We start from the raw sequence: 18,911 nt of genomic DNA, 5'->3' as shown, positions 1-18,911 counted from the left end.
GATATATAATTTGCAAATATTTTCTCTTAATCTATGGTCTGCCTTTTTTCTTTCTTGACTGTGCTCTCTGAAGTTTTGAATTTTTTGATAAAGTCCAGTTTATCCACTTTTCTCTTTGTCACTTATATTTGTGTCATATCTAAGAGACCATTGCCTAATCCAAGATCACAAAAATTACTTCCATGTTTGTTTATATTTTTATTATTTGATGTAGATGATTTTTTCAAACTTTGTATTCATTTGGTTCTTTTAAGAAGAATTTGTGAAGACAGGAATCAAATGCAAGCTCCAAATTGCTACTTTGAACTAAAGCTCGCAAGCACTTTATGGCATAGTCAAACGTGTCGCAAGTTTATAGGATCATATGAGTCACTGCATGTCATTTATTTCTTGTTTTGCGGTCTTGATATTCCTAAATAGATTGTCGCATATCACACATTTTCAAGAGGAATCTGTTTGATTGTGTCCCAGAGACTGTCAAATCTTGATCTAATCTTTTTAAAATAAATTATTCGTAATACCTCTTAGAGACATTTAAGGCATTGATTTAGAGGAGGGGTAAAGGATGAGAAATAAATTATTGATAAAATAAAGCAAAAAAATAGGCAAGTTGTGGAATATAGAGGAAAAGGAAGGATGGAATTAAAGAAATTATTATGACAATTATAATAATATACAGTCATAAATTTCTTTTCTTTAAATACATTATAAAGACAAAAAAGGTGTGTAGAAAAAAATTTAGTGTGTCAAAAGTATTGGTATCTTCAAAACTTTCGTTCACTGTTTTTTTTTTTTTGCTTCTGTTTCTATATGATGGATAATTTTCACATTGTCAGTTATAACTGGGTGAACACCATTTTATTGAATTGGCAAAGACTCATTATTTTCTTCATGGTGCTCATAATTATCTTGCAAAGTTTATTTCTAGGTGATTTTGAAATTGTGTTGCTGTAGAAAATGAAATAGTTTCCCCAGAATAGTTTACAAGTTATTACATCCATAAAAGGAAGATTGCATTTCCTGTGTATTTCCTAACTACCTAAATTAATGTTTTAATTGATTCTCTTCTTGTGAGTAGACAATCATTTCTTCAGCCAATTTTCAGTAATGAAAATTTCTCTCTTCCTTTGAAAGAGATATGAAAGTAATATTCATACTTTTATATTATTATAATGTCTCAATTCATTGATATGGAAAGGTACAGTGACCTAATTTTATTAATTGACTTTTTCAAAATTATGTTTTCAAAAACAAATTGCCTGTAAATATCAATGACTTCAGCAATTTTTTTTTTCTTACTCATGGTATGTGTTGCCCATTGGTTGGCTCTACATGTCCTCTTCATTCTTGGGTCCAGATAAGAAAAAAAATCACTTTCTTTTTTTATTGCACAAGAAAAAGAGCCACGATGCACTGCATAATGGTTCTTAAAGGTTTTCTTCAGAGGCAGCATATTTAAATTTGCCTTATACTTCATTGGGCAAACCAAGTCACATTGCCTAGTCTAACATCTGTGAAACATGGAAATATAATCTTTTTATACAAAGGGCAATGAATCACTTGGGGCGGTAACTCTATTTACTATGTGGTCATATCTTTTGTCCTTGATTTTAACTGGAATGCTTTTTGTGTTTTACTGTGAAAGTATGGTTTTGCCAATTGTTTCTGATAAACAGATTCTTTGCTAGATTTTACTTCTGTTTTATTTTATCAAGATTGGATGTTCAATTTTATCTATTGCTGTTTCTACATTTATAAAGGTGTTTTTATGTTTTTTCCATTAATTAATGTAATAATTTATATTCTTATATTATATTCACATATGATACAATGTTGGATACCTCTTAAATTAAAGGAATAAATCTTACTTGATAATATTTTATTGTTGGAAATATTCTGCATTAGAATATAGGTTAATATTATATTCAGAATATTTGTAATGCTGAATATCATACCTAAGGGCTCAACAAATTGGAGATCAGTACATAAATTTGTGTCTATTCAGAAAATGCTAATTTTATACTATGGAGTCTTTAAAATATCAAAGTGGTTAACATATGGGAGGTTTTCATAAATATCTTTCCTATGTTAAGAAATTTTACTCATAGCTAGAGGATGCATCTCTCAGTTTGGTGGTGGTGGTGAGCTGTGGTGGGACAAACAAGTTGGAGTGAAGATGATGAACAGTTTTTAACGTGGTTAAGTACATGGGCTCCAGAGACAAAAGTCCAGAGACTTTTCTCCAAGCTTGGAACCAAGTCTCATTGCCTGAGCTACAGCTTTCCCTTTATCACCAGGAGATTATTTCTGATCATAGTTTAAAAAAAGTAAGCTTATTCTTGCCAAAATCATTTTTATTTGTTTCAATTTCCCTCATTATTCTAAATGTAAAATCCCTGAATTGGAATAGGAAATGTGTAAGAAGCTGAGACAAACTCCAGCATGGTGAGTAAAGAACAGAATGAGAAACTGGGTTCAGTAGGACAACGTTATAAATTCCCTCTCTAGAGAGCTACTCTCCAAAGACACTCCTTAAGAGGTAAAGGGGTTCATTTGAATTGTTCATTTGATTCTATCTAGATCATGAAACTGTTATTCTTTTTGCAACTGTCAAGTCGCCTTCACAGTATATATAAGAAAGAGAGCTAGAGAGGGCAAGTCCAAAGAATGTCCTCGACTCATTTCTTAACCTTGTAATGTTCTTACTCCAAAAAGTTTCCTCAGCAGTTCATATGAATTCCCACAATAATGCATGGAACATTATTATATTTGCTTTTTCTGAGATATGAGACTAGAGTTTGCACTCTGACGTGGAAGATGACATTCAGCCAAACAGATTTCTGTGATGCGCACTCTGTTTCTTCAGGTAAAGTAAAGCTCACATGACTCCAAACTCCCCTATTTCCTCATTTCACCTTTCTCTAGTTTTATATTCTGCAACTTAATATGAGAATTATGAAAGTATTCCTTCTCTGGGATCAAAGCCAACATTTTTTGCTGAGAGCTTATAAAAAAATTTACTTTAAAAATTTACTCTTAAAGAGGCTTACCAGCTCCCCCTTTGTATTCTGACTATATATGACGAGGTTCAAACGCTGCATCAGAGAAAATTCCAGAAAATGAATGTGCATACATCTTCCTTCAATGAGACTTCAAAGTGATATATTGCCTATCCCTGTTATATTTACTTCTAGAAGCTAGGAGACAAGGGCGTTTTACTCATAGTTTGACTGCAAAATTTGAGGAACAGTCTCTGTGAGCATAACTGACTTTGACATATCTTTATAAATGATACATATTTGACTTTAATAACTATCAAACTATTTTACATCAAGTGTAATCTTAAGGAAGAACAACATCAGATAGATTAGGAATTGAGTGTGTTGTGAGGGATGATGCTCGATCGATATGAAGGATAATATTATTAGTAGAGTTTGTTTCCTTAAGTTTCTTGATAAAATACAGCAGATTGTCAGCACCCCTCTTGCAGGCAGAGATTAACATTAACCCACTTTTCTAACATATTGTTTGCCTTTTACTTATTGATTTTCAGCACTCCTTTTGATATCTGGATGTTACTTTTTATTTGGAATTACTTTGGCATTTCTTTTACTATTATTATATGGTGTCTTGTTTTTCCGAAGTTTTTTTTTTTAATACAACTAAAAATATGTTAATCTCTATAGATTTGGTTTTACTATGCACTGTTTAACAAAGTTTTCCATTTTGTAATGCTAATATTCTCCTGTATAAATTTCCATTTATTTTATATTTTAAAGTTTTGCTTTTCACAATTCAGTTTTTAATTCAATCTGGGAAATATCTTTGTATATGTCAAAGATGAGGGTTACTTATATGAGTAGCTTTAAAAAATTTACTTCATTTTAGAAAGATATAAGTATTATACACAGCAGTTTTTCAAACTGAAAATATTTATACTCATAAAATAGATTCAATATAATTAATAAAATATAGATTTTACTTTCATATGTAATCAGTTACTGTGGAGAAACAGGATAAGAAGTGAAGAGGTAGATAGAGATTTGTGGGAGGAGGAGAGAGAAAAAGCTCAGTTGGATAGAAGGAAACTGGACACCAGGAAAATACCATATGAAACCTGGAGGAGATATGCTACAGTTGAATAAATTATAGACATGTCAAGAATTACAAAAGTGTTTGCACACACAGACACACACACGCACACAGAAACCAAATGAAACAGAGAAATATGTAGACACTAAGATATTTAGAGACATGTTGACAAACGTATGGGAATTATTAGAATGAATGAAAAAATATGAAGTGAGAAAATCCAGTCAATGGAAAAGCAAGAGAGAATTGTTGAGGGCTTGTAGGGGCTGAGATTGAGTAACACTGTCAGTCATTCAATCTAGGGCATCAGTCTGGGTAATTGTTTGTGTTTAGTTTGGAATTCTCATGAGTTGACTGGCTTAAAAAAAAATTCTTCCTTAGTACAAATCCATTGCTTTTCAAATTTCAAAGCTTATTTTTTCAAATAACGTTTTTTTAAAAAAAAGACATATTTTCATGAATTTAAAGGGTTTTAATATATTTGAACTCCTGATTAAGATTTTAGGCCTACGGGCCAATTTCTTTCTTTTTTTTTCTTTCTTTGCTCTTCATTTCCAAGTTGATTGTCCTATTGTATCGTATATTTTTTCAAACTTTATTGAAGTATGATTGACAAATAAAAATTAGATACATTTAAGAGTACAATGAGGGGCCAGCCTTGTCATACAGTGGTTAAGTTCACATGTTCTACCTTGGTGGCCCGGGGTTCCCTGGTTCGGATCCCGGGTGCAGACACAGCACCACTCGGCTGAACCATGCTGTAGTAGGCATCCCACATATAAAGTAGAGGAAGATGGGCATGGATGTTAGCTCAGGGCCAGTCTTCTTCAGAAAAAAAAGAAAAAAAAGAGTACAATGAGATGATTTGATAAACTTATACACTGTAAAATGATTACCAAAATCAAACTAATTAATAAATCCATCACCTTATGTAGTTATTCTTTTTTATCTTTGTTTCAGTTATAAGATTAATAAATTCTGGAGCTCTAATGTACAATGTGGTGCCAATAGTTAATGTATTGTACACTTGAAATTTGCTGAGTGTTCTCACCACAATTTGTTTAAAATTTAGCCTTCAGCTGTCTACACTATGTAATGCCAAACCAAACCAAAACAAAAAAATATTATATCTTCATATTATAGAGTCATTTATTTTTGCAAATAAGAGCTTCACCATTCTATAATGTGTGAATGTTGAATTTAAAGTTGACGTGTTTTTATTTCCTAAAGGCTATTTTTTTTCCAAAGTCAAACTGCTATTTTCATACGTAATCTTAATGATGACAATGTTTAGAGAAAATAGCAACAATACAATATACCAATGGAAAAATGCACACAAGGCAAGCACTACATAATGCTCTGATCCAAACTATAGTTTGCCCTGCATGGCTTGGAAAAGGATTTAATTATTTTACAGAAGGCGAGATTTATCTAGAACAGTGGGTCTCAAACTTGTTGATTTGGGAGCTCTTTATAGTCCTAAAACTCGTCAAAGACCCCCAAAGAGCTTTCGTTTATATAAGTTATAATTATTCATATTTACCATTTAGAAATGAAAATAGGAAAAATAATGTTTAAATAAAACTTCATTTTAAAGTAGCAATAATAAACTAAACATATTAACATAAATTTCAATTTAAAAATAATTGTTTTGTCAAAATAACAGAAAATTGTGTAGTTATATTTTTTATATTTTTTGAAAATCTCTTTAATGTTTACCTTAAGAGAGGACAGTTAGATGGTTGTATCCACTCCCCTAATTAGTATTTTGTGAGATCACCCATCATGCAGCCTGAAAAACTTCATTTAAGTATCAAGAAAACTGAGAATGAATGAAGCAAATATCTTAGTCGTATTGTGACAATAGTTTTGACCTCGATGCCCTGAAAACTTTTGAAGAACATCAATAGTCCCTGGACTGTACTTTATAAACCACTCTTCTAGAACGTCAGATTTGAGTATTTTCTTTTTCCACACAAAATACCTGAGATTTGAAGACTCACTCTCCATAATAATCATATGGTATTGGAGAGTCTTATTAAATACTATCTTCTATCTTTCATATTTATATTTTTTGAATGACTCAATGATTATGATCATTGTAAATGTGGCTAATTCGAAGAATTTGAATTACAGTGTTGGAGAATCAACTTAGAGAAAATTTGTCATTAGATTTGAAATTTAGAAAGTGGGATTTCTTCACTATAAGATTATGAGTAGGAAATATATCCATTTACCTGGACTGTTTTTATTAATAAATTCAATGGTCAAGATCTTTTTGACTTTCTATGCAGCATATCAGGTACTGTAATGCAGTGAACATTTAAAAATTATATACATACCATATTTTTAGAGTGTATTTTTACTGAAAGGGGGAATTGAAAAGGGAAATCTAATAAATTTTCATTTTAACATTTAGTTATAACCTATTCTAGAAAAAATATAGGAATAATTCCTGTAACCTAACACAATAAATCTAAAAGCAATTATCTTATAAACAGTGTTAAAATCTATTGGATACTTGCATATTTCTCAAATCATCTGGCATATTTCTCTCAAAAATAGAGCAAACAATATAGAGCATCATTCTCTTTAATATGTTTGTATGTCACAAACACTGAGTTATCTCCTGGCTGTGTTCATTCAGTTCTTATTCATTCAATGCTTGACCTGACATTGGACATCCTTGTATATAGTTGCTCACTGTCAATACCAACTAAGTTTGATAGTAAACCTCAGGATGACTGGAAAGTGACAGTTCACTTTGTATTTTTATTATATCCAGAGTAAGTCTATGAATACCTAAAAATAATGGAAATATCACTGCATGAGTCATGATATTTTGTTACTTACTGACATGCAGAATGATGTGACCCAAAGCAAGACATCTGCCCTAATGAGTAATAATATGTAAGGTCACTTCTAACATGGAAATTTGTTGTTTTTGCAGCATTAAAAACAAACCAATATTCCACCATGAATAATTGCTCTAGCTCTGTGAGTAAATTCATCCTTTTAGGCTTCCCTTATGCCTGGGAAATTCAGATGCTCCTCTTTTCAATCTTCTCTGGGACGTATATTCTGACACTAATTGGAAACCTGTGCATTATCTGTGCAGTAAGGTGGGACCATCAACTACAAACTCCAATGTACATCCTGCTGGCAAATTTTTCCTTCCTGCAGATCTGGTTTATCACCTCCACTGTCCCTACCATGCTAGCCAACTTTCTCTCTGAGAACACCACCATCTCTTTCTCTGGCTGCTTCCTTCAGTCTTACTTCTTCTTCTCCATGGGCACCACTGAGACCTTCTTCTTGTGTGCCATGGCCTTTGACAGGTACCTCGCTATCTGCAGGCCCCTGCACTACCCCACTGTCATGACAGTTCAACGCTGCATCAAAATAGGAGCCTGCTGCTGGGTGTGTGGCTTCTTGTACTTCCTCTTGCCTATTTACCTAATCTCTCAACTCCCGTTTTGTTGTCTCAATAAAATTGATCACTTCCTTTGTGACCCAGATCTCCTAATTAAGCTGTCTTGTGTGCCAGTGCCTACCACTGAGATCCTCTGTGCCATCTATTACTCAGTCCTCATTTTCTCCACCTTACTTTTCATTACAAGCTCCTACATCCTGGTAATTAAAGCTGTGCTCAGAGTCACCTCAGCAGAAGGCGGGCATAAGGCCTTCTCCACATGTGGTTCCCATCTGGCAGTGGTGTCCTTATTCTATGGCTCTATCTGGTTGTATATGTGAGTCCAACAGCAGGCAATCCAGCTGAGATCCAGAAAATTATGAGTTTGTTCTATTCTGTGATTACTCCACTTTTCAACCCCTTGATCTACAGTCTCCGGAATAAGGAAATGAAGGTAGCTCTGAGAAAATTATTCAGAACCCTGCTATTTAGTCAGAGGCACAGAAGAAATCTTTGAAGAATTGTGTTCATAACTGAAATAATATATAGAAAATAAATAATTAAAAGATTGATATTCAATTGTATTAATTGAAATGGAAAATATCTTTTAGGGGGGAGGAGGAACATATTCAAAGTAATAAAATGTTTATAAAGCCAATTGTATTCATCTGTTCGTTTTTTATTATTAGTGAATAATTTGTATTAATAGTAAAAGTTTTCAAATTTAAAGAAAAATAATCAAAGAAAAAATTATCAGTCATCTTGCTGGCATTCAGATTTAATACTAGTTAAAATTTTGCTGCCAATATTACATACACATGTACACACAATCTGTCCTGGATTTTACATTTATTATTAAAATTTTTCAGGTGAGTCAGAATCTATGTATGTTATTTTTATAAAACAATGTTTAAATGCTAACTCTTGTGTCAATAATAAAAACATAAAAAACACGCATTGAGTTTTCTCATGAAAATTTATTTATCATAATTGTATTTCTTCTCACTTTCTCACCAAGATTTAGTGAAAATACTTTGTATTTAGATCCAGATGATTGCCATTAAATTTTTTCCATTATGTATTTACTTCTAAGAATTATTTTTGAAAAGAGTTCTATTTAGGATGAACTTTGCATTGCCTTTTCCTGATATGCCATTTTTGCCAGTAGGTTAAGATGTAATGGCTGGTAGCTCCCAGGTACTGTTGTAATTACAGAAGTTGTTAGAATTGCCTCTGCTAACTATCTCAAGGGTAGTAGTATCTTATACTCTCAACCAGAATTTTCTTCATTACACAAAGAAACCCTTTACCCAGTAGCAATTACTCCCCACTCTTACTTCTCTAAAGTCCTGGCAATCACTTTCTGTTTCTGTGTTTTTGTCTATTCTGGACATCATATAAATGGAATCATACAATATGTGGCCTTTCCTGATTGGCTTCTCTCATTTAGTATAATGTTTATGAGGGTTCATTTTTGTTGTAGCATATACTAATGCTTCATTCCTTTCTATGGCTGAATAACATTCCATTGTATGGCTATTCTACATTTTGTTTATCAATTCAGCAATTGATTGGTATTTGAATTGTTTCTATTTTGTAGTTATTATGAGGAATACTGCTATGAACAGTCCTGAGTAAGTTTTGATGTGAACATGTTTTCTTTCTGTAGTGTGTATCCCTGGGAGTAGAATTGCTGGGTTGTATGTCAAGTCTATATTTAACATTCTAAGGAACTGTCAGTTTTGCAAAGAGGCTGTATCATTTTTCTGTCTCACAAGCAATGCATGTAATGAGAATTTCACTTCTCTGCATCCTCACCAATGCTTCCTATTTCCTGCCTTTTTGACTTTAGCCATCCTAGTAGGTGTGAAGTGGTATCTTATTGTGTTTTTTTAGCATTTTTAGCATTTTTCCTCATGACTAATAAGATTGATCATCTTTTCATGTGTTTATTAGCCATTTGTATGTCTTAGTTGGAGAAACATATAGTCAAACCCTTCAACCATTTTTAAATTGGGTTATTTGTCTTTTTATCGTTGAGTTGCAGAAGATATTAATATACTTTGAATATAAGCCTCTTATCAGATATAAAATTTGCAAATATTTTCTTCCAGTCTATAAGTTGCCTTTTTACTTTCTTGAACATGTTCTTCGAAGTTTTGAATTTTGATAAATTTCAATTTATCTACTTTTTTAATTTGTCACATGTGCTTTTGGCATCATATGTAAAAAAAACTCTTCCCAAATACAAGGTCATAAAAGTTATGTCTATGGGTATTTATACTATTATTTTTCAGTGAACATGATTTTTTCAACTTTTGAATTTATTTGGTTAACAGGAATTTGTTAAGACAGGAATCATATGCAAGTTCCAAATAACTATTTTGAAGTAAAAGCTCCCCAAACACTATTTTGGTGGTAGCCATGTTGCAGCAAATAATTTGCTTATCAGTGTGTGAGAGAAAGGAATTAAAGCAGCTGGTCTGCTCGCCATTCAGCTCCTTCACCAGAAAGACATCCCTGGGGGTAAAAGGGTGATGATTTCATGGATGGGATGTACACTTATCTCCAAACATCTAGTTGTATGCTTTAAATATGTACAACTTTTTAGGCCAATCATACCTCAATAAAATGATTTTTTTTGTAAAGAAAAAAAGAAAATGGATTGGGTATATGTAGCATATTGAAAAGAGTATCTCCAACTTTTCTAAGCTGTGATTCTGATCCAGCAATTTGCTTATTGCTTGTTCCACACTACTTCATTGAATCTTCACAACCATTTGTAGTTTCACTGAAGTTAGGGATATCCAGGACCTTCTCAAGGCAATACAGATAGTAAGTGGTTGAATGGGGACTGCAACCAGGAACTGGATTTAGAATCAAATTCTTAAACATGACATAATATTACCCCTTCCCTCAACTCCTTGAAATTAAGAACTTTATTTTAAAATTTACTTTCAAATTTTACAGAAATATCAGTTAGGTAATAGAAGTAAAAAAGATACAGGCAAATTCCAGAGGTAATTATGTTTCTTTTCTTGTTTTATTTTTTTTTTTTGGACCTAAAATCCTGTCAGTGTTGAATTTAGGAAGAGCAATTTACCACAACTATACCATATACCATATACCATATACCATAGGTCAAAATAAACAGGCTTCATTATTCAGTGGTGAGAGGAATCTCATAGTGTTATCAGTTATTTACCTGAAAGGAAAGGAAAGTTGTCTCCTGAACAGCAAATATCCACACAATCACACATAGAAAGATGAATGGTCCAAAGAATAATATGACCACTGAGATGTGAGCAATCGATGTGGAGTTGGCCTTTGCCACACTGGCAGAGGAGGGATTCTTAGCTGTGATAAGTATCATAGTGTAAGAGACAACCAAGAGGAGGAAGGAACTCATAGAAAGAAAGCCACTGTCTGCAACTCTTAGTAGGCTGACAGCATAAGTGTTTATGCAGGCCAGCTTTGTCACTAGAGGGAGGTCACAGAAAAAACAGTCTACCTGATTCAGATTACAAAATGGCAAGTTAACAGTAAATGCCCATGGGCTAGTAGTATGGATGAAGCCCACAAATTGGGAGATGAGAATGAGAATAATACATACATGGTGGCTCATGATTGTCAAATAGTGGAGATGTTTGTATATAGCAACATAATGGTCATAAGCCATGGACACAAGGAGAACAATTTCACTACCAGTGTAAAAGTGAACAAAGAAAATATGGGCCAGGCAGACATCAAAAGAAATAGTCTTGCACCCAACCAGAAAGTTTGCAATCATTTTTGGAGTAGCAAAAGAGGCAACATGTGTATCTATAAAAGAGAGGTTTGCAAGTAGAAAGTACATGGGGTTATGAAGCTGAGCATCACTGAGTTCACATTGAGGATAATGAGAAAGTTGGCCAGCAGTATTGTTAGGTAAAGTAGTGAAAATATGACAAATAAGAAAGGCTGGAGCTCCTGAGAATTAGAGAGTACAAGCAACACAAATTTGGTCACTCAAGAATGATTTGTTTCATTCATTGACTTTGGAATGAACCTATCTTCAGTAACCTGAATAGGAGAGAAACAGGATCAATTAATGAACAGAGTATGGGTTTGATTTCCCGATTCCACTTCAGTCCCTATGGATTCCAATTTCTTCTTACATTTATGTGCTTGAGTTTTCATGCATTATTAAAAATTATATAGACAGCATAACAACATTAGTAAATAATGAAGGGGAGAGATGTCAAGATGTTCCACCAATGGCATATCCAACTACATGAATTTAAGAAATGTAATAAACTAATTTACAAATGAAATTGAATACTTGAAAAGTTATTTTTTGACATTACAGAAATTCACTGTACAAATCTACAGAGAAAATATCTAAATCGTTTTTCTACAATAAATGTTATAACAATTTTCTTGAATGTCGAACACAGAGCAAGATAATTTTACAGACTTAATGTTGACCAAAACCTTAGAAAAAAAGAGTGTGTAGTGTAGGAAGCTGTTTAGATAAATTTCAAAAGTAGGCAAAACTAATCTATAGTGTTAAAAAAAAGCTCCAAGAATAGTTATCCTTGAAGAGGAATAAAGGCAAGAAGACAGAAAGGAGCTCTGAATTGCTGGTAATGTTCTGTTTCTTGATGTGGCTCACTTTGTGAAAATGTATGAAGATGTGCAATTCTGCTTTGCGCACTTTTGTGTGTGTTATATATTTATAAAAATTAAAACAGAGAGAAAGAGACAGCATTATACCACGTGAGAGAGCTCATATGAAGAATCCTTGCCTTGAGCGGTTAGGTCTCATCCACTTCTCTATCCAGTTACAAATTATATAAAGTGAAATACAAAACCACAGAAGAAATGAAACACTGAGAGCTTATTGGCACTCTTCCTGGAGCTGTGATTCAGCTTTGCATGGAGTTCCGTCACATGAAGGAATCTAGTGCGCTTTTTTCTTTCAAATATTCCCTGAAGATGCTAAGCTTCTTTAAACTCAGTCTTTGGTGTTAGTAACCATAGACATATTATGGAATTATGATTGATATTTGATTTGATTTGGTGGGGCTTTTAAAAACTATAGTTATATTGCATAAGAGTATTCATCATAAGAAATTCAGCTCATGAGAAAAATGTTTTTCCCTTTTACTGGGTTATTCTACATTCTATTTTATCCAGACTTTCTTCTTTTTATGTTATTTTTACTTTTACAAGCTATCTAGAGCTTAGAAAATCTGTGTGGTGGATAAGAAGAATAAAAGGTGAAATGTAAAGAAGTATCTGCTTTTGAGAATCTTTCTCTACAGGTCTGGGGTGAGAGTGTCTTTTAGTTTATTGATTTTTAATCACCTGCAATGCTTAAAGTTAACATCTTCTTAGATCACAATTCAAATAGCCTAGAGTCTCCTTGAGTTTCACTGAGGAGTTTATGCATAGCAACAGGGCATATGATGAATAATTTTAATGCCTAGGAACCAAATTCAGGGACTCACCCCTGTATTTCAAATCTCCAACTATCTACAAAACCCACCAAATATTAATTCACATATTATTATTAAAATACCTAATCCAATTATGCGAGAAAGTCATTACAAGAATCATCCTCCCAATGAATCTTCTACAAATCTGTATTCTTCCATTGTTATTGACTTCTTGAGATTCCCATAAAAAGAAAGTACCCTATTTTCCATGGAGGAAAATGTTGGGCAAATTGATTTAATCAAAGTGATGAGCAACAGGAACTCTAACTAAATATACTCTGAATATACATCCTTCACTTCTAATATAAATGCATTATTTTGTAGTTCATTTACTGTGTACATAAGTAAATGGCTGCTTTTCTCAGGCCACTGTGCTAGGCATTGGTGATAAAGTAGTTAGGTTTATAACTTACCTCTCTGAAGATCATTTACTAATGTTCATAATCCCTTGTTCATTTAGAGAAGTTAGTGGATCGTCATTTCCCCTTACAGCCTAGCACATTCCTTGTTAGATAAAATGGTCTGTTTTTTTACACCAAATGAAATTACTATACTATAGAGAAAACATAAAGCTATTAGAATAAAAAAAATCTATTTTAAGATCACAGTCCTGTCAGTGGGCAGCTGTATGTCACTGAGCAATTCATTTAGCTTCTCAGGGCTTGTTTTGTGAAGATGAACAAACAAAAACATAAATAAGGAGAATAGTTTGGTGGTTACCAGAGGAGAAGGGGGCAGGAGTTGGGTGGAAAGGATCAAGGGTTGCATATGTATTGTGACAGATGGAAACCAGACTTTGGTGGTGAACACAGTGCAGTCTACAGATACCACTTACTAAAATAGATTTGAGAAGTAAATATAGGGATATTAGAGAAGTAAACATCACCTATCATGTTGATGATTTGAGCCTGGATGTTTCAGAGCATGATTATGATGAAATTAGCAGAGTCACTATTTACTGTAAAGGAAAATTTAGGGAAAATATGTTACTTTTTCAGATATTAAATTTGTGGTTCAGTGGTGACTTATGATACATTTTGGAACCTTAAAATTAGAGCTGTATACTTAGGGTTCCTTCTTATAAAGGTGTAACGTCATTTGAATGTGTTACATCACCCAGCAGGAGATCTTAAGGAGAAAATAAATTCAAAATTAAAGATTTTTAGAGATTATCTACATGAAAAGCGTAGTAGAAGGAACAGATATCAAGGGAGGGTACTGGGAAGTATTGGCCAAAAAGTGCTCTAAACTCATGTATCTGGGAAGAGATGAAGAATCAGCTTAGCTCTAATCATAAATTGAAAATGTCCCAACTTGTGGAAAAAGCATCAGGGTAGCCTAGGAAGGACATTAGACAAGGGATTAACGTAGACATGTCTCTAACTGGACAGTGCAATCTGAGTCAAGCAACTAACTCCTCAAGAGCTCTTTCAATATATCTATACACTTAGGATGTTGAATTAGTTGATTTCTAGTATCACACTAGCATCAAAATTCTATGGGATAATAAGAAGAAAATTCTTTCTTTATCCTTTTATATTCTGTCCTTGATGTAGAATAACCTCAGAAGAGGAGAAAATCAGTGCTTCACTCACCAGCATTTTTTCTAAATACATGTATGTATTTACTTTATTTACTTATATAGCCATAAATTATCTCTGGAAATATTAGAGAATCTGGTCAAGGATGCCACCTTTATGAGATAAATTGGATGCCTGCAATGGAAGAGAAGGGTTGGACAAAGAGAACTGAGCAGATTCAGAGATAGTTAAAGGTAAGTCCTATTGATTGGCTGCATTTGAAGGTAATGGACATGCAACTTTGGCTCTCAGATTTCTTGCTTCGGGAACTAACAAGAAGATACATACTCCCAGGGGAGTACATTCATTACTTTTTTTAAACATTCATTATGTGTCAAATATACATAAGATGATGAGTTAAGTATTGTATATAATGGATTTGAAGTGGAGATGATCAGTAGGTAATTGGATATATAGTAGAGAGAAAAACACACAATTTAAAATCATATTACCTTTAGCTCCTTCTTCTCACAAAGGAATAATGTAATTCCTCCTAAGACCAGAAGCCTTTTATTTAGTTAAATATCCTGGCAGACCACTTTTTCTAAAAATTTGGACTAAAAAGTTCAAATTTTTTCAAAATTACTTGAAGTCCCTTCACTGGAATTTCCTTATGTAGGATGCAGTGTTTCTACTGTAAAACACCTGTCACTGCCGTACCCCAGAATCCTTGCCTTTGAAACCAGGCATATGGCTCCTCTAGAACTGTTAAAATACCAAGACGTTTGCACTGCTATATAGTACAAAGAGGCACAAAATGGCTCCTCATTAATTTTTGACACTCCCAGTGGCCTTGTTCTAAATCTCTCCTGAAGCAGAAAGGACTAGCCAACAAAATCATTCATTGCTTTTCTTTCCACTCTGTTACATTTTCTCCAACAGGTCGAAGCATTTCCATTAGTCCTGCTGCTTTGTCCGTTTTGTGAAATCCTCAAGGTGATGCCCTATAAATCTTGTGAGCAAACGAACTCTCTCTTATGTAATTAGCCCTAATGAAGGTGATTTGTGCTATCACAACTCTCTTTTGGGTCTCTTGGTCACTACAGTCCAGTGACATCAAATCACTAATTAGCTTCTAACTATTGTGATGGCTTTTCTCATAGCTATGTACTAAGGACAACAATACTTCAAAGTATAAGTCTGGAAAGACATGGGTTCCCTATATTTGTCCCCATCCAACGGATGCTGAAGAATGTTATTTCTCCCAGTAGGAGCAGATTTTAAAGTCTGGGGATAGGGGCCCTGCCCTGTGGCCCGGTGGTTAAGTTTGCACACTCCACTTCGGCAGCCCAGGGTTTTGCTGTTTCAGATCCTAGGTGCAGAGATGGCACCACTCATAAAATCATGCTGAGGCAGTGTCCCACAGAGCACAACCAGAAAGAACTGCAACTAGAATATACAACTATGTACCAGAGCCTAATTGTTCTGGCTAAAACTTCCAGTACCATGTTGAATAAGAGTGGTGATAATAGGCATTCTTGTCTTGTGCCCGTTCTCACAGGAATGGTTTTCAGCTTTTCACCATTGAGCATAATGTTGGCTGTGGGTTTGTCATATATGGCCTTTGGTATGTTGAGGTACTTTCCTTCCATGCCCATTTTATTCAGAGTTTTTATCATAAATGGATGTTTGGATCTTGCAAATGCTTTCTATGCATCTATTGAGATGATCATGTGACATTTATTCTTCATTTTATTTATATAGATTATCACATTGATTGATTTGTGGTTGTTGAACCTCCCCTGCATCCCTGGAATAAATCCCACTTGCTTGTGTTATAAGATTCTGTTAACGTATTTTTGTATTCAGTTCGTGAATATTTTGCTGAGGACTTTTGCATCTATGTTCATCATCAACATTGGCTGGTAATTTTCCTTTTTTGTGTTGTCCTGGTTTTGTTATCAGGGTAATGTTGGCCTTGTAAAATGAGTTTGAATTTATTCCATCTTCTTCAATTTTGGGGAAGAGTTTAAGGATAGTTGTTAAATCTTCCTTGAATATTTGGTAGAATTCACCAGAGAAGCTATCTGGTCCTGGACTTTTGTTTTGGGGATGTCTGTGATCACTGTTTCAATTTCTTTGCTTGTGATTGGTCTATTCATAGTCCCTATTTCTTTTTGATTCATTTTCTGGAGGTTGTGTAATTCTAAGAACTTATACACTTCTTCTAGGTTATCCAATTAATTGGCATATAACTTTTCCTAGGAGTTTCTTATAATCCTTTGTATTTCTGTGGTATCTGTTGTAACTTCTCCTGTTTCATTTCTGATTTTATTTATTTTTTTATTTTTAATTTTTTAATTTTTAAATATTTTTTTGAGGAATATTAGCCCTGACCTAACATTTGGCACCAATCTGCCTCTTTTTCCTGAGGAAGACTGGTCCTGAGCCAACATCCATGCCCATCTTCCTCTACTTTATATGCAGGACACTTGCCACAGTGTGGCTTGACAAGCAGTGCATAAGTCTGCACCCAGGATCTGAACCGGCAAACCCTGGGCCACACTAGTGGAATGTGCTGAAGATATTTAACGATTGTGGGCCTATGTGATGGTGGGGGGAGAATGTGCAGAAAATGGCTTTGATCGTCATCTCACATTTTAAAACAGGACATTTGGATTTTTATATGGGTTTTAGAATATGGTATGCACTCGATAAACTCATTCTATCCTATTAAAGCCAAAAGTATTATCCGAAGTCTAGAGTCTTGTCATTTTCTCTATTTAAGTACCTTGCTTGTGTAATGAATCCTCTCCCAACAATAATTTTTTCTCTTCTTGTTTATACACAAGATTCATGAGAGAGCTACTTGCATCACTGTCCCCACTTCATTATCCCTCATTCAACACTCTTGCTGTTCTGATTTTTTCTCCCATTTGCTTCATTTTATACCCTTTTCTGATCTGTTCACATGTAGGCTAAACTTCATGGACTACATTATCTGGGCTTTTTTGCCTCTGGCTTTTATTGAGATTGGAGAGCGGACAGTAATGGCAGGACATTACAGGGAAGGAGAGAGTGGTCTGGATATTTCTTCACTTCTCCTCCTTGCCACATTGCTGAAATTCTGGCAGTAATTACTGACTTGTCTACTGAATACCTTGTGGTCCCTCCACGGCTCCAGCTGTCACAAATTCCCATTCTCTTCTCTTGTCCCTTCAAGCTAAGGGTAGTAGGTTCCTGCTGCTGGTCCCTAGATTCCTCATTTAATTCTTCTAAGACTTTTATAGACGGTTGCTCCTTATATTCGAAATCTCTGCCATGTAATACATGTAATACATCGTATATGTTTATGTCACTAAACACAAATGGTAGCATGTTTTGCACATGATTACGCATGCTGATATTCTCATATATGAACACCTTGTGGAAATAATTCCTATCAGCACATAAAGAACTCTCTAATTTTTTTCTTTTTTTCATCTTAAAAAGTATTTTATTATCTCTCACAGTTTCTGTACATTAAGAATTCAGTAGTGGTTGTCTGGACAGTTCCAGTGTCTCATTCTCATGAAGCTACAATCATCGAAGGTTTGACTGTGTCTGGAAAATACACTTTTATGGCCAGCAGTTGGTTCTGTAGGTTGGAAGAAAGCTTCAGTTCATCTCTATAGACTCACTTGAGTGTCCTCATGGCATAGTGACTAACTTTACCCAGAGTGAGAACTCCAAGAGAACAAAGCCATTTTTTCTGACCAAGCCTCATAAACACCACATGGTCACTTTCATCATATTCTTTTGGACACAGAAACCATCTCTAATTTAATGTGCAAGGGAGAACACAAATGCACGAAAACCAGAATACTAGGGTCATTAGAGGCTGGGTACCCTACAGTTGCAATATTTAGTTTTGGCAAGAATGGGAGAAAATGGCTGCCCTCATATGCTATTGCTGGGTGTGTAAATTGGTCTATCTCATTTAGGGAGTGATATGATAGTAGTAGTTAGTAAGATATAAAATACACATATCTTTGCATATATTCTATGTGAAAAAATATGTATAAGGATGTTCACTGTAGCAGTGTTTGCAATAGCAAAAAAAAGGGAAATACCTAAATATCTGTAAATAAGGAAATGGATAAATAAATGATAGAATACTGTGGAGGAGTTAAAAAGATGTAGCAGATCTATGACTGACCATGGGAATATTTCTAAAACATACTGTTATGAAAACAAGCTGAAAGAAAATACACTTCCATTTACATAAAAAAAACCAAACACTTGAAAAGTGATTTTGCATGTGTGCGTATATGACTGAATATGAAAAGTCAAAGGAAATCTCTTGAAGGATACATGTAAAAATTTTGGCAATTACTTCTGAAAATGGTGTAGAGAGTGGAGAGTAGA

At 34.1% G+C, this 18,911-nt stretch overlaps 1 protein-coding gene and 1 pseudogene across 1 annotated transcript; one reads left to right on the top strand and one right to left on the bottom strand.

The window, feature by feature from the left end:
- The first annotated feature begins 7,065 nt into the window (after positions 1-7,065).
- On the top strand, positions 7,066-8,021 carry LOC124235100 (olfactory receptor 11H4-like). Its single transcript, XM_046652726.1, is given in 2 exon segments — positions 7,066-7,825; positions 7,828-8,021. Coding segments are annotated over 2 exon segments (951 nt in total). The 5' UTR covers positions 7,066-7,068.
- A 2,676-nt stretch (positions 8,022-10,697) lies between these two features.
- On the bottom strand, positions 10,698-11,578 carry LOC124235099 (olfactory receptor 4K15-like; annotated as a pseudogene).
- Between the last annotated feature and the right edge of the window lie 7,333 nt (positions 11,579-18,911).

Source organism: Equus quagga, chromosome 2 (genome assembly GCF_021613505.1).
Source record: "Equus quagga isolate Etosha38 chromosome 2, UCLA_HA_Equagga_1.0, whole genome shotgun sequence".
NCBI lineage: Eukaryota > Metazoa > Chordata > Mammalia > Perissodactyla > Equidae > Equus > Equus quagga.
This window is presented reverse-complemented; position numbering and strand designations above follow the sequence as displayed.